The sequence below is a fragment of the Heterocephalus glaber genome, unplaced genomic scaffold (assembly GCF_053883595.1).
Source record: "Heterocephalus glaber isolate CG9 unplaced genomic scaffold, H.glaber_assembly_v1.0 deba00001690, whole genome shotgun sequence".
NCBI lineage: Eukaryota > Metazoa > Chordata > Mammalia > Rodentia > Bathyergidae > Heterocephalus > Heterocephalus glaber.
In genome coordinates this window covers 4182071-4209007 of record NW_028258415.1, presented here as the reverse complement: position 1 = coordinate 4209007, position 26937 = coordinate 4182071, and the positions used below count along the sequence as shown (strand labels likewise).

The window sequence follows — 26937 nt, the reverse complement described above, 5'->3', positions numbered from 1 at the left end:
GTCAAGAGGATATATTACTATTTGATGAACTATGAAGAAAATTTATATCACTATTGAAAAATTCAGCACTGAAAACAAAATGGCCTCAACCAGGCCTGGGATTTAGCTCAGTGGCTCTGGCACTTGCCTTGCAAGTGTAAGGTCCTAAGTTCAATCCCTGGTACAAAAGAACAAGTCCTCAACCCTTCAGGATGTTTTATGTTCTGCAAATATTAATGGACTGAAAAGGCTAACTGGTTTGGAATCTTTAATGGGTATACATGTAAAATTTAATTTGAACAAAAATTTTTTTTTACTGTTTTCATAAATCTATTGTAGGATAAAAACTATATTTATATTCAGGTTCATGCTACAGACCTTATTTTTTGTGTGATTGAAATAGAGATACAGGCTAAATCTGGAATCATTTGATCACTTTTTCATTAACTGCTTTGATGTTGGATGATGTTTCAGTTTTCTTCATCTTTTTGTCTGCTGTCATCTTTGAAACTTTGTTTATATTTATTGATATGCTCCAAGCAATTTAATAATGGTAATGATCTATGACATATTAAATGTAAAAGAACTAAAACATATTTTTCTGCACTCTCCTACCATAGTAAGGTGTACTGTTGCTGCCAAACCTGGACTGACTCTACTTATCATTAGATTAATGCCTTCTATACAAACACACACATATATACAGCATGGATAGTCATGGGTTAAGCACACATGAGCATATTCAGACTCCCATTACTTATATTTGTGGTCACGAATTAAGCATATGTATATATGTAAACATCTGGATTATGCACAGGCATGTACATACCCCCATACATATTCACACTGCATATATGTGTGTGCACAGATTAAGCAATGACCATGCTTTACGTTAATACAGCCTCTTCCCAAATGATGAGCAGGTGAAGAAACAGTCTTATAATCTGCTACTTTTATGATTTTGAAAAATTTTACCTCAGCAGATGAACTCCATACAGAAAGAATTCAGAGAAATTCCATAAATAAGAGGACGCCAATTCGGGTTTTTGAACTATTTAAAAATACTAATATCAAGCTTATTACTCTGTCACTTGAACCATTTTTTGATTTCTTATGAGAATAATTGTGCTTTTGAACCTGATAATCCCTCTGTTTCTCAAGGTCATACCACAAAATAGGAAGGACAGGATACAACTAAAACCACACAAAACAAAAATCAGGGATTTAAATACTTTTGATTTTATCCATATAAATTCTCATTTAGATTAAAAATCACTTCCCATAATTCCTTCAGCTGCAACAAGATAAGTATTTCAAGATGTTCACTCCAAATTTGTGGACTTATGTTCTGAATGATCAGAGAATAGTAAAGCTTGAATTGATCAGTGGCATTATGTGGCCCACTGCTTTTGGTTGGCAGATGAGTTGGTGTAAATTAATTATCTAAAACTTTGTAGAGTAGAGAATGAGAATGGAAAAAGGAGTCATTCTTATTTTAGAGGAGGAAAGTGAGGCATGAAGACATTAAGTAAGTGACCAACTTGATTAGAATACATTATTAGCTTTCGGGACTAATATTTAGCCTGCCAGTATCTCATGTAGTGCCTTCCACTACCCTATCTTATACTGCTGATGGCTTTAAAGTGTCACCTGTAGGTGAAGAGATAATAATTTAATAAGGAAGAAATGTATTTCTTGGCTCTCTGGTCAGGACACATATTGTCATGTTATGTTGTCAGTAAAGGTGGGGTTCTGAATGTCACTGCTGGAGAAATCCTGAGCTTAACTCTAAAAAGAAAAGGACAATGTCATTTCAGTATGTGTGTTTAACAGACTTCATTTTAGTTGTAATATTTTGACTATGCAACATATAATAAGATCTTTTTTTACAAAATATATTTGCAGGCTAAAGTCTAGCTTCTAGCCACGCTGACTAAACACATGTAATTGCTCTGAATGGACTCTAAATAGCTTTCAACATTTCATTACAAAGCAATTACATGTGAATCTTTCCCAGAGCTCTCAGCATGGTTTTGAAAAAAGAAATTACACAAACAGGTGAAATCAGCCATTATGAAATATAATCTACAAGCCTGGAAAGCAACTTTTCAGAGTGTTAGTGTAGTGAGGGAGGCTTAAACCAAGTGATAAACAAGTTTTGTTTTCAAGATTGCCACTCAGAAAAAATTTAGCATGCTGAAAGTAAGTTCAGTGTTGAAAAGAGAAGAGTTACTTCATTTTATAATGCTATAAAGCACTGCAGAACTTATTAGATGTTCCATAGAGGTTAAATGAAGATCAACTTCTCGTAAATTCATATTTTAAAAATATACATTTGTCTATGTAAAGCAAGACATAACCGAACACGTGTCTGTATTTAAGAAGGACACAGTTGTCTAAAATTAACCGAATGCTTACTGTGTACCAAGTGCTTTTCTGATCACATTACAGGTATCCTCAAAGAAATTCTGCAGAGAAGTTGTTTCTGCTATCCTTATTTTTTTTCATAGAGCAAATTCAGATACAAGGAATCTAAGAAATTTGTTCAAGATCAAGCAGTCATTGATGGGAGGTCAGGATTCAAACAAGGTATTCTGATGCCTGGACAAAAGATCTCAACTTCTTTTAATTTGATCATATATTTACTATTAAGGATTCTATATGGAGATATGACTCTGTCCTGGAAATTTAGAGATGGAAAGAAGGGTGAGCCAATAACACAATAGCTGGGCACGACTTTATAAAGCATCGAGTATTCTTTTGGCCTTAGTGCCGTGCTTGCAAATATGGCATTTAAAAAAAAATGGAGATACCAGCAATGGCACAGTATGAATGGATTGTGTGTATGACAGGAATTCCTAACTGGGGTCCAGGGTTTTCAGGAGACTCACTACCCCTTGCTTTCCTACTATGTAAAGATGTACATCTGAGTGGTTTCTTTGGACAAGATTTCTGCTTTTCATTGCAATTTTTTTAAAGGGATACATGGCTTCATTAATGTCTACAGGAGGGATGGGCAAATTTTCAGTAAAGAGCCAGATAGAATATTGTAGGTGTTTTGGGCCACAGGGTCTGTTTTTCAATACTCATTCTGCTGTTGCTGTGGGAAAGTACCTACAGACAGGACAAAGAGAGTGTGGCGATGTCCCAGTAAAACTTTACTATGGACTTTGAAACTTGAAATTCATATAGTTTTTATGTCACAAACTATTACTTTTCCTTTGATTGTTTTGCAGTCATTTTAAAATGTAGAAAAAGAAAATAAATGAGCAAACAAACTAAACACAAAAACACTTTTTAAGCTCAGGGATCATAGAAAACTGGGAGCAGTCCAACGTGCATTGTCAGAGAAAGTTTTTAAGAGGCAAATTCTAAAACTTCTTTTTAATCTACTTCAAGAAACTCTGGAAATGCAGCCCAGTAATAAGTGTTAAAAAAACCTTCTAGGTGAAATGATACTAACATTTGAGGGAAATTTCTCTAAAGTCATTGCTCTAATGATTTAATCCATCTACTCATTGTTGCAACAAATGACTTTTGAGAGGTTAATTTTGTAGGAATAAAATGGAGAAACTATTATTTTTCTTTGCATAGATGATAGAATAATCCTCTAATGAAACAAGAAATGGAAATTTTTGAAAATGACTTACATTACCTCTCTCCACATATATATCTTAGTACATGTGACATACTTTCATATTCTATTCTGTTCTATTTCTATAATATCCAACTCAATAAATTTATTTTTATCATCCACTAATGGATCACAACTGTAGTTACAAAATACCATGAAAATATGCTCACCAGTGCAAATTCCTTGTTGAGAATCATCTGCTCCACCAAAGATGACTCATTGTGGAACAGGTGGGGCTGCATGTGGCTCCACATGTGAGGAAACCACCAGAACTCATCCACAGACCGAAGCAAAAGGTCATCACCTTCATCTTCCTCTTCAGTTCCTGTAAAACATAGTTAAACATGGCTTTCTTGAAAATGTATGACTTCAACAGTTATCGTCAGATTTAATTTTTCATGTTACTGATACACAGGCTCAGTTGTGTGTTTATTAATTTTAAAAGATCACAGTCTAAATTTTATCAGAGAGTATAGGCATTTGGGCACTGAGTAGTAGATTTCACTGTCCGTGGCTGGAGACAGTTAATTTAGAATTTAAGAGAAATTTTACCTAATTTTAAATGATTTATTGTTTAAATTGTCTCTTATTGTACATATCTGACCAGTGATAGCAAGTCATTTTTCTCTTAAAAATTTCTTACGTGAATCTAAAATTGAGCGTATAATTTAACTGATAAATTTTTTGATGTTTATGATTACAAAAAAGTGTGTTTATTGAAGAAGTGTGCAAAGCAGAAAGAATATTTTATAAAACCAAAAAAAACCCAAAATAAAACAACTCATAAAACCATCTCTAGAAGTATCCATTGGAATCTTTTGTGTATCTTTCTTTAAAAAATATATCTATTTATTTTTTAATAATTTTGCTTCCTTGTATTTAACATAATACATATAAAATGTCCCATTTTAGTATAACTATTTCAGAAAAATTTAACAACGAATCTTTTAGTTGTTTATAATAGAAATCTGACTTGACAATTTAAAACTAGTATTTTTTCTCATGTATTGGAAAAATCATTAATGGCACCCAACACAAAACCATTGTTTTGCCACAAGTTAAAAAATAAAGAAAAAACCCAACAACTTATTTCTAAGAGAATTCATTATATTGCAGCTATCCAAAAATATTTTCATTGTATAAAATCTTACAGTTTTTGTACAGTTTTATAATATTCAGTTCAATCTTAAAATATTTTTAATCAATCATAATAATCAATTCCCATTTGGTCTCCAAAAATGAAACTAGATAATTAAAGTAAAATGACAAGTTGGGTCATAGTGTGAAGCATATTTATTTGGTTTATTTTTTCATAACTGTTTTACGAGTAGGTGCTTAATTTTATATTTTTTACTAAAATTAAGGAAATAAATAGTAAAGATATTTTAATGATTTTTAGACTGTTTAATTTACATCTTCCATAAAAAGGACTTTGTTGTACATGGAAGTAGTATCACAAAATAGGTAACACATATATTTGATGTCAATACTTGGAATGGAGTCTCTACTTATGTCACTTAATTAATGTGATCTTGAGAAATTAACTTCTTTGCATCTTAGGGTCCCAGCTAAGAATGGAGGTATAAATACATAAGATCTTAGTAAAAAAAAGGCAATGAGATAAATTTATCAAAGCACTTATTACTATTTTGTGGCTTGCAGATCAAAGGATTTATAAATATTATGATCTTAAAAGTAAATTCAACTGGTTTATGCTTGCTGAGTTTTTAATTTATATTTTTACACATTCTAAATATCTTTAAATTATAGATTATAATTTTTTTGAAGTCAGGCACTGGATCTTATTAACTTTCACAAAAACATGCTACTTCCCCAGAGCAGTGAATAAATGAATAATTTTATCCATCTTATGTTTACATAGTCAACGGACTTTAGCAGCTTACTAAAGCTCCTGAAGCAGGTGCCAGCATGTGTGTCCTTTACATATATTCATTGTTCCAGGGACAGAGTTCTTAATTCACACTCCCAAAAGTTATATGTACTACCAGATTTAAGTAAGGTTTTGGCACCAGTGAATACTACCACACAGAGAAAGAAATAGAAGTTTTGAAAGTAGTACAGTTTTATGAATATGAAGAGACAGCATTCTTAATTTTTGTTAAAGTTATCTTAAAGCATTAGTATTATGGATTCATAATTCTTTGACTTTTGTGAATGTTATGAATATCAAATATTGAAATTCAAATGTAGAAGAGTTTTTTATTTCCTCAAATAAAGACTTTATGCTGCAGAAGTCTCTCATGGCCATAATTTAGCCAACCAAGTTATAGATTAGAGTTACTTTATGTCACATATGATGAAGGAATTGGTAGTTCATTCTCTACCACAACCCCTGGAATTAGTGTGCTGTTCTTTGAATATAGAATGTTTGAGAAATGTTGCCATTCTCTTTTAACACCACTCTCATTATTGCAAGTGGCAAGAAGCACATAATATACACTTGACCAGAGAGAAGGTCAATTACTCAATTTAAAGAAAATTTTTCCAACTACTGATATAAACAGATGCATGATTGATCATAAAATCTGAGTAATTTTTATATCAGACATTATATTAGTTTGCAAACACTCTCCACACAGCTGAGAGTGACATTTACAGCCTGTTTTCTATTACCACTTTCTAATGTCATGGGTTAATTTCTGTCAGCCTTTCTCCTATTTTATGCTGGTCATATAGTTCAAAGCCACATGAGGCAGAGCCTTGACACTGGAAATAACTTAATGAAAAATGTGATACCAAGTCATGCCAAGGGAATTCTGAAGAATTTTAATAGTTTTCAAATGAAACTGTTGTAGTTTTGACCAACTCTAATTACATATTTAACTATATTTAATGTAAGTTTAAATTACACTAAGCCCCTGACTTAATGAACATTCGAGTTGTGAAGTTTCACAGATACAAATAGACCTCAAATTAGGAACATTTGTAGATGTAAACAAATCGCAGAAGTAGCTTATGTGTCTGTCAGGTGTTGTCACAGTTGTGCTGCTATGTGTTTTACTGTGCTTAAAAGTAAAAACAGTTTATTTATAGAATTTGTATATGTGTTTGGTTTTTTTATGGTTTGCATTGTATATTTGTGTCAAAGGTGTGTAAGACTCACTTTGTCTGACTTAGGAATGAACCCAACTTACGACATTCACCTAGAACGGAACTCTAAGTCCGGGACTTGCTTTTATGTGTAAAAATGTAACTTGTAGTTCATAGATGATCATATTAACACAAGTCAACATATTGAAGTTCTGTTCTCAAACTGAGCCTTTTCTTTCATTCTTTGGTGTTGTTTTCTGAATTTTATTTACTCTAGTTTGAATTTGGAAGGTAAAATTGCTTTAAGTGTAGTGTCAAAAATAAACACTGCTACTTCCTACGATGTAAGGATGCTGTGATGTCTGTGCTTGAGGCCTCTTCTGTGCTGAGCACTCTTCCGTTGGCAGTAGCTTTTCTTGTTTTGTTTTTGTTTGTTTGTTTGTCTGTTTTTAAGCCTTTTCTTTCTAACCTTATCTACAGTTATAGAACATGCCTTGATTTGAAGTAAAATATATGAGGAGTTACTTCCTTTGTTTTAATTTCTGGAGGATCTGAGTTGGGAGATAATACTGTTTCTGAAATTTCTTTAAGTCTGCCAAAATAAGAGTGTGTTTGTATGTGTATATTTGATCCAGAGCCCAGTTCATATTAAGCATATGCTTTACCTGTGACCTACATCCCCATCACAAAATAAGAAAAAATTTAGCAAGATCTGAACTATAGGTTAATAGTCTTAATTGTACAGTTATAACATTAAACTAAGTTATATAAAATTCCAGTGCCTGGATTCTCTTATACAAATATGTACCTTATATTTGCTCATTATATGTGAAATATTGAAATTCCTAAATGGTAATATTTCTTAATGTTCTTTGCATACTGAATTTGGTATGATCCCATACAAATGAGTCTAAAATTCATTTTAACTGTAACACTAAACAATAGAATTTATATGATGAACATTCATTCAAAGATTTATAGTTTCAAAATTAGAAAATAGAGTCATATAAACTACTGCTGACATTTTTGATAAAATTTTATTCATAGATGTATAAATGCTTTTCTTATTAACAATAAATAAAGCACTTACCAATATTTGGCACTGTTCCAAGTGAGAGAAATATTATTACTGTATTATCCCTATCTTGTAGATGTGGAGACTGAAGTACAAACAGGTTAGTAGGTTGTGTTCACATAGTTAATAAAATGTCAAGAGTCTTTATTTTTTTGTGGTACTGAGGATCAAAACTAGGTTCTCAAGCAGATTAAACAAGAACTCTATGACTGAGCTACATTCTTAGCCCTTTTTATAAATAAATTAATTAGTTAATTTGATACAAAGTCTAGATTTTAGCACAAGCTTCCTGTTTCCAATATCCAGTCTTTTAATCCATGTTTTATATAGAGAAGCCAAAATAAACAAAAAGTAAAGGAGAACATATGTTATATTTTTCATGTTTCTAAGTTTATGATTTCATATAAACTGCTATTTTTTGTAAAATTTACTCCCCTGGAAAAGATTATTGTAAAGCCAATTTGCAAACATATTCATACATTAATTATTGGTGGGATCATGTTCAGTTTCTTTTGAATTACTAGAAGACCAATGATTATCATCAGAAATTGTGTCCCATGACAAATAAAGCATGTAGCCTCCCCTTGCCTAGAAAGCAGCTTAATGTTGTAATTTCACTATTTTCTAAAAGGGCTTTTATTGTGCAATTTCAAACATGTTGTAAATATTTCCAAACTAAAATCTTTCACTTTAAACTCCTTGCTTTTATTTTTTTCCCCTTTTAATCAGCATTGCATCCTTCTTTCAATTTAGTACCCATGAATGAATGATTTTTAGGGAAGGCTTAGTAATATGCCCCTTTGGGGTAAGATTGCTTTTAGCATGTGAAGGACAGAGAAGCTGAACAGGGAAGAATACATGATAAATACAAATAACTGAAGCAGGCTAAGATATGCGGAATCAATCATTATTACACTGGACATGTGTGATTAAATGTCTTCAGAACAATGAAGCTCATCAATCAGAATCCTTGTACATTGGGAAATCAGATCATCCTGGGAGAGAACTGAGGCAGTCATTGTAATAAGGCCATCTCCTCAGGGTTACATATCACAGCCAAGCACACACAAGGAGAGCACTTCCTTGATTTGCAATCTTTTTTTCTACAATATTAAATCTTCATATAGAAGTTTGACTTGACAGGGTTGCTGCATGCTTTTCTGATAGTGAGTGTCACTGTTGTGTAATTCATCCCTGCACAAAAGCTTGATTTGCCCAAGTGTGTTAATATCCACTCAACATAATATAATTGCACTCTTGAAAATTGTTGAAAATTGTTATATATGCTTTTCAATGTTCTGCAGATAAAATAGCATAACAGTTAAATAAAAGTTATATGTTAGTCTGAAGGAAATTAAACTTACAGGATTTGCAAGTTTATATATACTGCTTATTCTCTGAAGTGCAGTATAACCAAACAACTGCATAGGCTGGTTCTTCCATCACTTTTGCTAGGGTAGTTCCAACACAGAGTCAATAAGATCTGTTAGAAAGATGTAACTAAAATATGTCTTTTTGTACCCTGCTTCAACAGCTATACCAGTAATATTGACTGGTTTGTTGCTTATTTCTTAGTGGATGTGCACTGTGTACTTGTTCAGGATTATAAAGGAGAAATGGGAAACCTTTTAACTTTTATAAGCATTAACTCTGTAAATGTCTGGCAGGTCTAATAGGTCTGAATATGAGGAGTAAGTAAAAGCTGTGGTGGTTATACAGACATATTCAGCCAAAAGAATGCCTTTAGTTATATCATTCAGTTATTTCAGACAAAAATGGTATTGTGTATGAATCCCAAATAATATCATAATTTTTTTCCTTGCATGAGTAGACACAGCCTTTACAGTTATTTGGTTTATAACTTTGCAGTCAGAACTTCTTAGACCTGAACTCATTTCTTAAGGGGGCTTTTGAAGACGATTTACAAAACTATTTTCAAAATTGTAAGCTGGAATTGCTTTGCCTGTGCAGGCATGATGACCCAAATCTTTTTCTGCAAAATATCTTTTTAAAATATGTAATCATTTGATTTATCAACTAACTAATTTGCCTTCTATTATTTTAGACAGATTTACATGTTTCAAAGCAGGAGAAAAAAGCATCAGGAAAAGCCAATAAGACATTACTCCTTCAATACTTTAATAAACCATGCTGAGCTTTTACATTAAACTGCTGCATTTCTGATAATTAAATACTACCTTTTCATGGAATATTTTAAATGAGTCAATAAGCGGTATATATATGTATAGTGAAGAGTATGAAATGTTTCCATTAAGATGCTGTGAAGAAACAACAGTGCAGTATCCTACAGAAAGCATTTATCTCACAGCATAAATGCACAAGTAGGTGCAGACCACGTGTGTTCCTGTAATAGAGGGCCTAGCACATAGTTTAGTACTGTTACTGCCATAATTTTAAAGCATGCATATTTATGAACATAGATCCATACTAGGGCTATAGAGTCCTAATATTTGGAAAATAAAAGTCAAAATTTGGAGGAAAGGGTATAAAGAGGTGAAAAATACCAGAACACAGAGTAAAACATGAATAGCAATTTCATTTTGAGAATTTGTTGAAAAGCTGAGACTGTACAGAAATGTAATAGCTAGATAGAAATGGAGAGAAATGCAAGACTGATTGTGAGGTTGTTATTGGGCCAAATTATTGAAATTATTGATAATATTTTTAAAGAAATATCATAGAAGAGAAGATAAACTAATATGACCCTTAGGTTCTATTAAATTATTTTGAGATGATTGCTTTCCAACACAAGATTTTTTTCCAAAGGAAAAATTATATGTACAAAAGAATCCACTACTTTGACTATTTGAAAATTTAAAACACTTTAATTAATAGTATTAGTATCAGTATTATTGTCATCATGATCATTACTATGCTATGTTACCACTTAGACTCTGCTGATGAAAAGGGTCCATACTCATACTTAGAACAATAATTACAGTTTTTTTACTGAGCTAATAAAGGCAATTCACTTTCTCTTTTGGCCTTGATTTTAATAGTATTTGCCAGAGTAAACGAATTCGTTGACTTTAGATTTGGCCACTCATATAATGCACACCAATTTTTCTCATAATCAGTCTGGATATTCTATTTTCCCTGCTTATGGAACATTTAAAATCTTAACTCCTATTTATGTGTAGCTGCCTGAGAACACAAAGCTCCTTCTTACCTGTATGGTAAAACTTCCCTGAAAATCCAAGGTTGAAGGTAAAATTTGCAACCTGAGTGCGCAGTAAATTTTGAGTCTCTAGTAATGCCTGAAATAAATAAGAAATTAACATGATTTTAGAAAATAAATTTGAAGAACTGGGATGCCTCTTTTCCAAATGTGTGTGCATGGATGAAACAATAATATAGGCTTTGTTGCTTTTTGGGTGTTTGATGGGCACTGTTATATAGTATTCATATTCCAAGTATTATAATTACTATAGTTATTATTTTTATTGAAGGCTACCAAATTATAAAACAGTTAAGTCCTAAGCATATTATGTATTACTGAGAGGTAATTCTCTAACTGCACAGTACTGAAATCATTTTGCATTTCTATGTGAGTCATTTCTTGATTTTTAGATTATTGTAATACCTTTCCTTGGGAAAAAAATTTCAGAATTGTTGAACGTAGACAAATTCCCTATCTGTTAGTAAGAAATAGAAAGGAATGTTTGTTTGAACTACAATTTAATGTTTTATTTAATTGTGCTATCCTATCCATCATTTTAAGGCATAATTACTGAGATGAAGGCTTCAGTTTTTACTTTTTAAACTAAAGAGTAAACTTATATTTTATAAGGGATTTCTTACAAATATAGAGGTAAGGAGAAAGAAAGAATATATAACAACAAGTACCCTTTATGTTATTAGCTCTGTAAAAACATAGCCTCTAAAAATAACAAATATTTTCCTAAGTTCTAGATTTGGATTTATGTTATGATAATTTGTAGACAGGACAAGAATACATTGATAATAATTAGTCAGTATTAGTCAAGTAAAATTTCTGCCAATCCTCTAGTAACTATTATTCTTATATCAACATATGTAGCATAATTCAGAACTCTCATATCTGTGGGCTTTTTGTTTTCGTATTGGCCTGCTTATTAATCCAGAATGCTTTTAACATTTTTAAAATGGATTTTTAAAGTGGATTCACCTTGTTCAAATGGAAATGAGAAGCTAATTTCAAACTAGAGATAGTAGTTAGACTGATATTTCGGTTACTGCTATCTGTTGAGGTGAACAAAGCTTCAGAGGTTCAGATAATTTCTTTTTTTATTAGCCATGGTAGCTAAACATTTGCTCAAAAAATTTGTGAAACTATTCTTTTGTCTTCAAAATTAGTTTACTTTGAAAGAAAGAAATGAACAAATACCTAAAAGATTGATAAACTATATAGTTCTTGGTTATCCAAAGCTGTAATTATAAAGTGTAAGCAAGGCCAATCTTTTTCAAATATTAGCACTTATATAGACAACGAAAAAAAATATACTCATTGGTTTGACTCACTTTTAAGTCTTTGAAATGTCTATTAAATATTAAATGAGAGTGGGGTTAAAAACAGCCCATATGAAATTATTTGCACTTACTGGTAAACATAGCCTTAAAATAAGACCACACATGTTTCTTCTTAGTGAGTTGCTTTTTCTGCCCTTTTATTTAAGGTACAGCCCTTGAGGACCCGTATCTTGAAATACATATTCCCCTCCTTCACTTAAACCCTGTTTACTCGGTTTTCCTTGAGTTCTTTAACTCATTCTTTATTCTGTGTTTATTTATACAGTATACATTCTTAATATTGTGAATGGGTAGTGTTGGGTTTAATAAAGATGGCTCATATGATGTTGGACTTTACTGCCTAGAGGAGAGAGGTATAAAATAGTCATGTAAACGTGTAATTGCAACTCTTGATAAGTGTGGCAAAGAAATCTTGATCGTCCTGTGATAGACATAAACGGGATTTTAGACTGGGGGCGGAGCCTCTACATTCATTGCTTTCTTAGGAGCAGGGGAAGATCAAACGGTGGAATTTTTTCCTGATCAACTTCCCACAACCTTAGATAAACCCTCATTATCTTCCTCTTGTTTTTTGAAAAACCTATGTCATTTCCAATTCCCACTTGCCATTTCTTCCATTCTCAGCTTCCCCTTCTCCCGCTGAAGTCACCTTAACCTCCCAAAGGCAGTCAGTGCTCTGTAACACTGGGTCTGAGAGGCAATGAATTAATGTTTCAAATTTTGTAAGTCATTTCACTTCTCTGGTCTTTCCCTTTGCAAGTAGGATACTGAATATTTACTTCATATTATTGTTGTGAAAATACATGGCGTAGATCATGCATATTATTTAGTTAAGTCTCTGTGCATAGTAAGAGTTGCATAAATACTGGTTTTCCTCCCTAGATATATCGTCCTCTTCACATCAGTTAGGAATCCTTGATGCTTCCACATTTGTAATTGAGCAATCTAATTTCCTCTCCCCGCAAAACCACCATGTACTGAGGTTAAAGTGAACTTTCTTCCATCTCTCACATTCCTTCACACATTTTCTCACTCTGTTCCCTTTGCCTAGAAAGCTTTCCTTGACCCCTTTCCCATTTCCCAAAACTACCCATTTTTATAATCTTTGCCCCAATGCCATCTTTTTGTGCAAAGCTTTTTCTGATGCTTTAAAGATTTTCCTTTTCTCATTTCTCAAATAAGATTTCTAATTTATTTTCTGAAGACTACCCGGATTATTTTCTTTTCTGTTACATGTGTTCTGAATATTACTACTCTCTGTAGTCTCTAAATACCTTCAGGTTGATCAAACCTTACTCATTTATATGTATCTCATGTTGCTAAATGTATCATGCACATGTGAAAGCTATGCAACATATGACAAAAGCACATGTTAATACATAGTAGTAAATATAATTAGTCTCACTTATTTTTATTAGTAACATTTTTCCAATAGTAAAATGATAAATGTGATTCATAGGCTGCAATTGTTAATTGTGATGTTTCAGCTTGACTTGAGTAAAAACCATTTATTGACTTAGTAATTTCCAGATATGCCTATGGATGGGTGACATGTGGACCAGCAAACTGAGGGGGAAAGACTCACCTAGATACGGTGGCACCAACCAATAGGCTTATAGCTTGGACAGAATAAAATGGAAAAGAAGGAAGCTTTTGGACATTAGTCTCATTTCTTTAGCTTTCCAGAACAGATTCCAGTGTACACTCTTTGGTCTTCTAACACAGACTCACACTTGTGATTACAATGTGTTTCCAGGTCTTTAACCTTTGACTGCTACTGGATCCTCTGGCTCTAGAGTGCACCAAGGGCCATTTTGCACTCTTCCATCTTTGATTCTACAAATGGCCACTCATATTGTTCCCCATAAGGAATGCAAACATTATGTATTACACACACATATTAAATATAAAAAAGCTTCAGAAATAAAAGAAAGAAGAATAGATGAATACCTCAGATGCTAGCACTGAACAAAAATATAAGGGTCTTTTGTGGAGAGAAAGTTTTAGAGTGTCTGGCTCCTACTAAAATTGTACTCAACTGAATGAAAACCTATCGAGTCAAAAGACACCTTGATGTTTCAGAGCCATTGTTTTGTTTGTTTGTTTTGTTTTGGTCATTTCATCCATCTCTTTCCATCCCATCTTTTTTTTTTTTTCTCAGTCCCTAGGGAGCCAGGCACGTTTAGCTCAGTCTCTGAACCCTTTTCCCTTCTCATGCCATTGTTCCCTCATTTGTTCGTTCATTCATTCCTTAGCTCAGTTTTGATTGAGCTAATATATTTAATGTAATTAAATATAATTTGATGCTTCCACATTTAATATTTGTTTAATATAATATTTAATATAATGATTTTAATATAATTATTTATTTAAATCTCCCAATGACTCCTTTATTAACTCTATCTTACAGATGGAGAAAATAAGGAATCACGAAGTACCTGATACACAAAACTTTTCAGTTTGCTGTTTTCATGGACCTTTCAGTCTTTTCAGGCACATGGATGATACATCTAGCAAATCAATGGAATTGTTATTTAATTGCTAACTTTCTTAGCTTCCAAAAATAATCTCATCATATGCTATTGTTGAAACCAACACAGAACCATATATTTTGACAGCATAGGATATGATATTAATGAAATCCTCTCAGAAACAGTGGCCATTTAGTTGAGGTCTGAAGAACAGAAGGTCCCATGGGGACCTGAGACGACTACTTCAGACAGAAAAGAACTTGATGTCTTCTTAATACACAACCTTATACTTCATTTCACATTAGATATGATTGAAAGTTAAATTAACTCTTCTGGCTACCATAAGAAAACAGGAGGATGATTTAGAAAACCACAGAATTCCAGTAAAAGATAATGGAACCACGGCTGCTGTTGGTGGTACTAGGAATGGAAGGAAGCAAATGGTGTGATTTGATGGTCTGATGCAGGAAGTGAGAAAGAATGTGATATCATGAATTGTTGAGGTTTCTGACATTTAGTGAGGTGGGGAAATTTGGGAAGTTTTCAGGGAAAAAATCATTTTGTCCTCTGTTATCTTAAAAATTACTTCTCACAGCAGCATGACTCTGTTGTTGGAGCCTCTGTATCATCCTTAGTAGAAAATACAGAGCTTAAAGTCATTGCTTTTAACTCTTTGTTATCCAAGATTGGAGGGTAAAGTTCAGAAACTAAGTGATGACATAATGCGTTTGTGGGTTAGAGGAGGGGTCTCATAGTACAAGGAATGCATGTTAAGTATTGGAATGTGACATTGATACTGATTGAAGATACTGGAAAAGAGAGGGAAAATATTGAAAATAGTTTTAACATCAAAAAATAATATTAACTTGTATCTTTACCTGAAGAATCCACATTTTTGCTTGATTTTAAATGAACATGAGTAAGGTTATATAAACCATTAAATCTGAAGTGCTGTCATAGTACTGTAAACTTTATTTGACTATTTCAGCAAAACAATCCATGTGTGTTTGTCTCTCTTCCTGGTGGGGTTTGTCTCAGGCCCTAAACTTTGTACTGTAGAGGGACCTGTGTATCTCAATGTTCACAGAATTCCCAGCCCCTGGGATCTGTCCATCTGAAAATTTCCAGTCAGAAATATGGGCTCTTTTCTCATAATTTCTCCTTTCCCTTCTTTCCTTTCCCTTTCCCCTCTCACTTCCCCTATCCCTTTGGACCTTTTCTTCCTATTTCAAATTATCAATTATTCATTTTAATCATTTAAATCCTTATTTACAGGCTCTGCTTCTACTTTCTGTCTGGCACTCTCTTTATCTTTCTGAGACTGACCAAGATTTTTCTTTACATATGGTGAGATACTCCTTAGTTCTTGTCAGCCCCAACATCTCCCTTGGTTTTCTTCCAAGTAGATTATCTGAAATTATGACTCTGTCCTTTTGCTTCCATGATTCCCATATGTATTAGTCATGTCTCCATTCCCTAAGACAATCAGTTTTCAGAGAAGATAGTTTGATTTTGGTTTGTGATTTCAGAGGGTTCATTTCAAGGTCTCTTGGCCCTGTGTATTTGGCCTGTTGTGCCAGTGTATGATGGTGAGAGAGATTGGTGGAGAAGGTCTGTTTACCTTATGGAAGCTAGGAAGGAAAGGCACAAGAAGGTGCCAGGAATCCCATATTGCTCCAAGGGCATTCCCCCATTCTACACTTTCTGCCACTAGGTCCCATCTTGGAAAGGTTCTACCACCTCCCAGAAGATCATCCTAAGGGTCAGGATATTAATGTATGGGACTTTGGGGGACAGTCCAGACCCAAGCTATTGGACCACACTCTGCTTAACTTATTAGAATTTCAAATTAAACAAGGAAATTAGAATCAAATGTGAGTTCATGATGATCCTTTCAATAGTATTATTTACCTCACTGATATCCTTTTTTATCATTTGGTTCTTCTAAGCCTAGTCTTCAATTCTATTAATCTACTCTATCTATAAGTTTTGTTTCCATGACTATTCATCATGACCTATGAGATTTTTTTCAAAAGATAAAAGAAAAATATAAACTGTAACTTCAGTGTTTATTGTTTATGTGGTATGACCATTTCCCTAGAATCTTTTTATAAAGCAATAACAAGTATGTCTCATTTCCTTAGGCCAAAGTATTTAACTAAATGATACAGTAATAGGGAGATAGAACTAGCTTAGGATTTTTCTGTGGGTAGTGAAATGAATCTAGTCATCACAATCTTGTGGAATAACAGGAAAACAAACTGGAAAATAAACACACAAATACACACACAATACAAACAAAATAACAAAATCTAAACTTTACTGAGTGAGACTGAGAGTCAAATGGTTTATAACTCAAAATATTCCCAGAGCTTTGCATAAAGATATATACTGTACTGGGTCCAAGTTCTCTTTGTGTTAGGTTGGAACTTTAAAGTGTGATCTGAATCACTCTGCATAATTTCAGTTCCCATAGGACGACCCTTTGATGGAAATGTCTGTGTACTGCTTGTGCAAGCCTCTGAGCAGGTAGAGATTCAGCTATCACTTTCAGAGCAGGTTTGGGTGTGGAAAGTGTTGAAATTTGGGCTGCCTTCCATACTCATTCATCATACATGTCTTGTTTCACTGCATTAAAGGATAACCAGTGAGACAAACTTCCTTACCACAAGGAATACTTTCCAAAATGTGACCAGTGGGTCACTAGGTCTGTGAAATTTAATAATTTTGAGCAGAAATAATTCCACATTGAAAATATTTTGGAAACTATATTATACATCACATGGTAGGTTTTTCCAATGCAGTTCTTTCGTAGACTAAGTCTTGTGCTTGATTTACATTAGCTTTTCTCTCAAACTGTCAGTCAACAGTATCTAGAATGATGTGGCCAAGTGTGTGGTATATTCATTTAGGAAACAAAACCTCATTTGGCGAATAGGGGTGTTTTCTGGGGCTATGGCATCTTTTATGGGATCTAGTTTTTATTTATTTATTATTTGCTCATAGCAAAACACAGTAGCTATGATTTTATAGGAAGTGTGATTGTACCTATGCGTTCAGTCATACAATCACATTAGCTCTCTGCAAGTGATGTGCACGAAGAAGTGTTTCCCATTATTCCAGGATGTACTATCCCTAAAGAGTTTCAGATCAAAATTGATGCTTTAATATTATGGTACACTAATAATATATTTAGAAATGACAATTACAACTTTGGTAAATATTACACTTTTTAGAGCATCATTTTCTCTGTGAGTAATTATTTAAAAACAACTATTAAATTGTTTACATTAACAATATCACTTTTTATTTAAGGCTAAAACTAATCTTAAATATTCTTGGCTTATTTTATAGGCCTTTTTGCCTTAAAGTATGTAAACCTTCAGAGCAGCCACCTCTTTAATCAAGGTCAAATATTGGTATTCATCCTTAGAACTGCTGCTTTTGCTTGTGGATGCTATCTGCATTTCTTAATTTCCCTCCTGTCTTCTTTTAGTACAAAACCAAGTTGGGCTTACAATAATACCTGTCACAACAGAGATATTCAACAATTATCGGCTAATTGCTTTCTGTCACTTCATCTTTAGAAATACTCCTTCCTCACACACTAATTAGGAGTCTCTTTAATGCTAAGGTCTTCAGTTTCAACTGTATTGTTTTATTTAATCAAATGTTTCATTGTAATAATTCTCTAAAATTTTTTCAGCAAAAAAATATACCTAGTGTGATTAAAAAATGGATTGTCTTCAATTGTGCTGTAGTGGCTACCTTGAAGTCATGAGTTGTGGCAAAAAGTCCACCTTTCATGGTCTTTTGGGCTTTGGAGAAGAGCCGGAAGTCGCACTGTGCCAGATCCAGTTAAGAAGTTGGATGAGGACATAGTGTAATGTTTTCTTGCTTGTGCCTTTCCACTGATGGCACTTGGCAGTAACATCCACCATAGTTTTGATCACACCTCCGAAAGCTACTCATAAAAGAGGACTTTCAGAGCTGCTTCAGAAAGTGGCAAGAATGATGAAATGTGTGTCCAAAGTGAGGGGAATATTTTGAGGGTAATTAATGGTAATGTGTCCTTTACTGCAACAATTTTTTAAAATTTAGACATTTACTGTATATTTGAATTATACCCCATAGTTTCTGTTCTCATTTTTATAAAACGTCTGATCTTACATGGCTGCATTGAGCAAACTTCTGAACTTTGTGACATTTTCAGGGTCTTGGCTGTGAAGTGATTTTCTACAGAGATTTTCTGCCTAACTTTGGCAGCAGCGTTTTTCCTACAATAATTCTATAAACCATGTCCTGGAGCCACAGCAGAATTCTGTACCTGGTAGGTATAAAGGATTCTAATTTCAAATTCTATATCCTACAGCTGTTTTATTCAAGATGAAAAATAAACACATACTTTCATAAATATATTCTGTTCCTGCCTCATAAAAATAAGGAATACATTGCTAATGATGGTGGTGATCCTCATCTGGAGTAAAGGTGAAATTGATTGATCTGCAACAAGTGATTTGAGCAAACATAAGTCATGGGTTTAGCTGGATATTTACATAGATTTTAATAGATTTAGGCTAAGTAGCAGGCTGATAAATGTATGTTCTGTGTACCACAGTGATTAGATCTGAATTCCTTCAAAATGAGAATGGCATCTAATTTTAAGTATATGTATATATGTTGGGATTATGGACAAATAGAAAACATTTATTAGAAAATTTGTTATTTATTATTAGGATCTACTATTGACATAGTATAATAGAATTAATACTAAAAGTATTTTATTAAAAATATTTACATATAGTTTGGATAAAAGAAGTGTTAAATAAAAAATGTCAAGCAATCCCCTGTGATAACTTAGAAAACAAAGAAGTTATCATTATAATAGAATTAAAAATATAACTCATTAGATAATTTATAATTTCTCAATTATAATAGCATAAATTCAGTAATTAACACAAAGAGCATCTTAGCAGCTCAATTCAAGCATTTATTTATTGGACCAGTTCTATCTTCCAAGCAGTGTCCTAGGTCCTTCTAATGCACTGTGTGTCTTAAAATACGTTCATCTATATATGATTGTATCTTCTCATATACACCTTACATATGAAAATGTGCCTTAAGTTTATTTTTATAGTACTAAAATTTTCAGGTTTATTTTACCATAACTGAGTAAATGTGGACTAGTTCAAATTTTCATAATCAACTCCAAACCTTTTTTGATTTTTTTTTCACAATTCCAAGTTGAGTATTTTGTAATATAAACATATACACTTAAATGTGTATACCAAGAGACATTTCCAAAGTTTAAGCATGAAATCATGAGTTAATTTGTATATATTTGAGGCATTAAGGTTTATTGTTTAAGCACAAATATGGTAGAATTTTCTCATTACAATGCCAGAAGATAAAGATAACGTGTGTTTCTAGGTTTTATTATAAAGCTGAAAATCATTTGGATACATATGGAACCATAATTAGTTACAAAAACCATAACAAAAGTTCATAGTAAAGCATAATATCTTAAGATAGACTTTTCCTGAAATTGGTAGGCAAATCATCTAGAAAATCTCTCCATCTGACAAAATCTTAAGAGTCTCAAAAATAAAAGAAATCCTGTGAGATCTTGCTGTCACCTCCTCTAGCTCAACCTTTTTTAAAGCCTAATTGCAATTTGCATTTATAACAGAACAGACCTGGCATCTTCTGACCCACTAGTCTACCAACTCTGGTTCCCTTAGGTGAAAGGAAACTAGTGAGAAACTCAAAGAAAACAGCAAGTTCAAATGCATTAATGTAATAGTTTCTGCCATTGCTTTCATTTCCCAACAAAAGAAGGCAGCAGTCAAAATATTTTTATGTGAACAGTATCTTAAGGTGACATCATCTACCTCTCACTTTATCTTTTCATAAAAGTTTTTTTTACTGCAATTTAAATTTAAGAAAGCATCTCAAATCAGTGAAATGTTGCTGTACTTCTGTATTGAAGAAACACTTAAGCAGGTAACGTAGTCTAGCTATTCTAGGAAATGGAGATTCAGCTTTGAACTAAAGAAAGTCCTCTGGTTGGTTGTTTATTTTCCAATGTGTGAGGCAGACAATGTACAAGGACATTGCTAGAGGAGATTGGTTGAAAGTAATAGGAAGCTACTGGAGAATTTTGAGCAGAGACGTGTCATTCATAATTCATACCTTAAATATTGGGTCAAAGTATGAACTGACCCAGGTCAGAGGAGGACAACTGTGGAAGACACAAACATTGGAAGAGAGAAAAATTAAATGTTTTGGAATTTGGAGTAAAGTAGAGAGAGGTCTTAATTGGAATATACTTTAAAGACAAAGGCTCTAGGACTCTAAATATCAAATTATGGATTGAATGCAGCTTGTAAGAGAAATGAATGTGATGTGTGGTGCCTCCTGGATTTTTTGAGAATTGGAGTATCAGTTGAACATTGGAAACTTCCTGCTATCTTCCTGAAGTATCCATTAAATTCCTAATCTATTAAATCTTTGTGACCTGAAACATTATTGTTTCTATGTGTCTGTGTCATAGAAACTCAAGAAGCTCAAGAAGTGTTTAGGAAATATTTTGGGGAAAATTATCAAGTAAAAATATTACTTGGATGATTTTCTATTCAATAAGCACATTAGTTCTAGGTTAATCATACAAGAAATATATTGAAAATTGTCTGATTTTATAATTACCATTCTTTTAAATTAAATAATGTGATCCAGATAAAAAAATTACAAACAGTATTTAACATCACTCATTGAATACTGAAGTTAAAAACTTCTCATTACTGATTATAGTCCATTTGGTATTAGAAATAATTATGAAGCATTAGGATATGTAGAAAAAAGACTCTTTATACTTCTCTAAAGCCAGAAGTGTAGTTCTTTAATAAGATCTTAAATAATATTTTACCCAGAAGCTATTCTACCAGCTCCAGGGATATTGTATTAACTGATTTCTTAGTTTGTCAAAGTAAATATCTCTCACTTTAGAACATGAATGAGATAAAATCTCTTAAAACATCTCATATTACACATTATTTTCCACTAATTTCTACAACTATCTTTAGAGACTTTGAGTCATCCTTATCCTTTCTAATTGCCACATCTATTAAGCAAGGCAGATATTTACCTACAATATCCTTGTTAATTACTAACATATCCCACATTTACATAATATACTATTTGGGGCAATTTCTGTGGCAACATTTCATGGCTAATAGAAAGCAATTTGCTTTCCTTTATTAAGTGCATTAAAACTTCGTGCCCTAGACATCACTGATGGTAAACATTTGATTGTGCTCAAATTTAATTCACTGAGGCATTTTGCTGTGCTATATTAAGTTTATTTATGTGCTGTGTTCTGCATTGTTAGCTGCTAATGAGACTTCAACTCTTATTGCTCTAAGGCCTGAACACTAACCTCATTTTAATGAGTTCATTATTTGCTGTCTTCTGAAAGGAAGACAACAAATTTTCCTTTTAATTAAAGGTCAAAACACCTCTGGTGAAGGAAAGGGAAGAGGTTATCAAACCATAGGAGAAGCTGAGTGATAGCTCTTTCACATTTTTAGCTAAGCAAAGGTAGGAGACTGGGCTAGGCAGTAGTTTTTCAAAAATATAGACAGTCAATCTCTGGAGAACAAAATGCATCTAAACTTAAGACAAATAAAAACATGGCAACATGCTAACTAATGAGCCTAAGACTTTGCAAAAAATTGAAAGTCAGCCAAAGTAATTAAAGAGGCTTTACTCCTAACCAAAGGGCCATGTGGATCAATACCACTACAGGACCAAGTTTCCTCTTTTGCATGACAAATGAGTTACGGGGAGAGAATAGATGCCATATTAATTGAGCCAAGAAAAAACAATTCAAATATTTTATTACAGAAAGTGAACCAAAGACTAATCAGTATTTTTGGGAAAGTACTTTTCATAAAGTAAAAGATATTTGAATCCAGTTGGAACATGTATATTCAGATGACAGAAACTGCTAAAAATGTGGCATTCTGAGGAATATCAGTTGTTTACTTTTGCAGGCAATGTATACCTCTAACCAGAAAAAAAAAGTGAAATTTCAGTAACATGTATAGTCTTGTCATAACAGACTATGAAAAACTGGCCACTTATGTACAGTTTAATGCAAATAAAATCAAGTAATTTGAGCATAATAGTTAAATAGAAGTGTTTAAGCTTAGCAAATAGTGTGGCTACCTTAAAAGCCAAAGCATTTTCATTTTGCTCTGAAGATACAGCTATTCCATATATGGGTTATTTGTATCTTATATACTTTTTCCTAATTAAGTTTTACTATTTATTTTCATGGTACCAGAATCAAACCCAATAGGGTCTCATGAATGCTAGGAAAGCATTCTAATACTGAGCTATATTCCCAACTCAAGGTTTAAATTTTTAATAATATATATATATATTTTTTTAAATGCCTGTAAAACCTTTACATTTACATGTGAAATTTACCATAAACTTTTTTTGTGTTTCTAGTGATGTTCCTGGCTTAGCACAAATGATCAATAAGTTTTTTCAATAAATTATTTACAGAAAAATTGTAAAGATAGTACAGCATTCTCATTTACCCATTACTTACTGCATTATTTATTAGTGTGATACATTTGTAAAATTAGTAAACCAGTATGGCTACATTATTAACTAAAACCCTTACTTTTTTATCAATTTTTCCTTAATGTCCTTTTTCTGCCCTAGGATCCCACAGTACATTAGAATATCACAGTACATTTAGTTGTTACACTTACTCAGACTGCTATTGTCTGTGAGTTTCAATATGTGAGAGAACTATTTTAAAGCAGTTCTGAGTTTACAGACAAATTTAGCAGGAAATACATAGTTCCTATGTACTTCCTTCTTTCTGGGCTCATGCAAATTTCCCTATTGCTAACATTTTCCATTAGTGGTGCTTGTTGATTATAATTGTGAATTGATTTTGATACATTAACTAAAATCCATGGGTTATATTAGGGTTTATTTATTGTGCTATATACTTCATGGGTCTGGACAACCATAGAATATCATGTACCCACCATAGTTACCTCTTATAAATCATACAGAATGTAGACACTAGAATATAGCTGGACTGTAGATCAGTTTCACTGCCCTAAAAATCTATCCATCCACTTAGTCCTCTTTACCCTGGTGACCATAGACCTTTTCACTATCTTTAGAATTTTGCTCTTTCTAGAATGTAATTCAGTTGGAATTATATAGTTATGTAGTTTTGTAGAACTGACTTTTTTCACTTAGCAATGTTCATTCAGTTTCCTCCATCTTTTTTTTTGTAGCTTTATGGGTCATTGGATTTTATTGCTAAAGAATACTCAATTGTCTGGGAGGATCATGGTTTCTTTTGTATCCATGGACCCACTAAAGCGCATCTTGGTTGCCTCCCAGTTTTTAGTAATTCTAAATAAACCTCTGTCTATGCTTATGTGTAAGTATTTGTGTAGACATAAATTTTCAACTTTTTTGAGAAAATATCAAGGAGTATATTGGTGAATATTATAATATGTTGTTTAGTTTTGTAAGAAACTAAAAAACTCTCTTCCAAATAAAGAAAAGTAATTGTTCCTAAATTTAAGAGAAGTGATGTTCTGTTAAACAGAAAAAAAAAATAGGGCTGTCTAAAAGAGAGGATGGAAGGGAGGATATCAAGGAAGCAAGTAAATGCAAATACTTAATGGATCCAACTAAAGGAAAAGTTCACACTAAAGTTGGTCTGAGGAGCTTTCAGTAAGTAAACAAGTTTCAGTAAATCCATATGTTTCAAACAAATTTTTGTAAAAACTGTATTGTTGACCTATGTTAAAAAAAGAAAAAGTCTTGTAAACAGTGAGAATATGCTGGACTGAATTATATGCTGTCACCATTTTTTAAAATAGTGTTTTCCTTTCTACCTTCTCTATTTTTTGGTGAGAACTAGATTGTATGAAGTGACATAAAAGAATTTGAATATCTGGCTGTGAAAATATGCTTTATTTTCACATGTCTTCTAAAGTAACACTATCAAATCTATACTTTGTGCATTTGAATGATTTCTACACATGTAATAACTTTGCATTAGCAGAAGTTTACTCAAATGTTAATCAACGACAGCTAGTGAATACTAGTATTTATCTAAGGCACTAAAATATGTTATTAAAGTCCATTTTAAACAACTAATGAACAAAATATTGCAATACTTTAGAGATTTTTACCTATTAACTAGTAATGTTGAGTACTAATAAATATGCTCATATGCTAAAAGTTACCAGAAAATATTTTAAAATGTATAAAACATAGTTTCAATCCTTAAGGGTAATCCATAGGAAGGGAAACATGTGCCTAAGTCATTACAGTGAAAACAACAGAGAATGTTTTAAGTATTTTATCAGCAGAATGCTATGAAAGTTCAAATGAAGCTTCACATTATTGCTTTGTGCAAGACACCAGGCCTAATATAAAAATCTTAGTCCCTAGGGTCTAAGATAAAGATGTCCTAAGAGCAGAATGTTCTAAGGTAGGTAGGAGAATTCATGTACTTAAGGGTTGCTTTTTTTTTTGAAGAGGACTTGTACTTCCAGTTGTTTACATTAGAATCTTTAAAATTAATCTGAAAATTTTAGAATAATCTGGCAAATGTGGACAGATGGATCATGGCTATTTAGATAGGGGTTGGATATGCAAAGGAAGACAAGTAAAGAGGTTGTCAATATCTATTTGGACCTTAAGAGTGTAGGTGGTGGTAGTAATGGACAGAAAAGAGAATGTAAATAGGATGGTCTTGGAGAAAAAGAATCATAGGATTTGTCAAAGACAGGAAATAGAAAGGTTTGAAACCTCAGTATCTGAAAGATTGGGAGCCCAGTAGAAAGAAAAAGAAATTACAGTCACAGGCAAAAACTGATATAAATGGCCACACTAATGATGAGTTACTAGGTAATATTTGAACTGAGTTAAAAGAATAAGAAAATGAATCAGACATAATAATTTTCCATAAATTACATATATATGCAGATATATACAACCATTTATAGAAGGACAAAAATAAATTAGTTGTAAGTAGAATTGAAAAAATAAGATTTACTCCTACATTTAGAAACATTATTTAAAGTTAAGTATGGGGCTGAGGATTTAGTTCAGTGGTTCCACTGCTTGTCTCACTTGTCTCACAAGTACAAGTTCCAGAGTTCAATCCCCGGTAGCAAAAATAAATAAATAAATAAACAAACAAATACATAAATAAAGTTAAGAATGAACGCTTAATTTTACATTAATATGGAAGTAAATGCTAATTTCATAACAAAAAATCCATTCTCATTTGTAATGCTGCTTTAATGATCTAGATCTTTGACCTCACAACTATCAGTAAATATTTTGTGAATGTCTCCCAAGAATATTTATTTGTATGTCATATACATATACTCTTATAATGTACCGAGCACAGTAGAAGTGAGCAAAAGAACGTTATTTTCCCTACTTTATTAACAGCATAACACCATGCCAGTACAAACAAAAATTATTTTAAAAATTATTAAATTATTTCATTAAATAATTATTAAATTATTAATTATTTCAGTTAAATTATTAACTGAAAGGAATATGGATGAGTGTGACAGAGCTGATTGGACACTGTGGCTTGAAAGCTGGGATGTGATTTGACTGAAAACGTGTACCCTAGGAAGTGGGTAAACCCACAGCCAGGCCATTTCCTTGCATTCTGCTCTAGAGATAAACATTTCTTTGTGCTTGAGTTATTAGTACCACATTTCACTATCAATCTTTTTGCAGGAAGAGTTTTCATACTTCTATTTGCTTCTTGCATGAGGGTTAATTTAATCAAACTAGATCCTCAAGTCTGTAAATACTTCTAGATTGCTTAATAAACTACAATGTGTGGTAATTAACTGAAACTCATGACCTCAGAGAGGTTGCTCCCCTTAACCCTACTTTGTGTGCCACTCTCACACTCTCATTTTGCTCTCCAGGATGCTGTGTGTGTTCTAAACAGGCTTCATCCCTACAAATATATCTTAGATGAATACTTTTCTTAGTTTTAGATGAATATTAGATTAGTTAACATCCTAATAGGTTTTTTGTGTATCCCAAAGGATTGGCATAAAGTTACTCACATATCCAAACCTTGCTGGGGTAACATTTGTCAAAAGTACTTATAG

The 26937-nt window shown here is 32.7% G+C and overlaps 1 protein-coding gene across 3 annotated transcripts in view; it reads right to left on the bottom strand.

The window, feature by feature from the left end:
• Positions 1–26937, bottom strand: part of LOC101703600 (N-deacetylase and N-sulfotransferase 4) — a 289039-nt gene that overhangs the window by 146012 nt on the left and 116090 nt on the right. For 2 of the 3 annotated variants that reach the window (XM_087199297.1, XM_087199298.1), the window contains 2 exons: positions 10930–11017; positions 3784–3938 (listed from right to left, as the gene is read on the bottom strand). In XM_087199297.1, the coding sequence (XP_087055423.1) occupies positions 3784–3938; positions 10930–11017 (243 nt within the window). The remainder of the gene's footprint in view (positions 1–3783; positions 3939–10929; positions 11018–26937) is intronic. The other variant, XM_087199299.1, reaches the window with a different exon arrangement.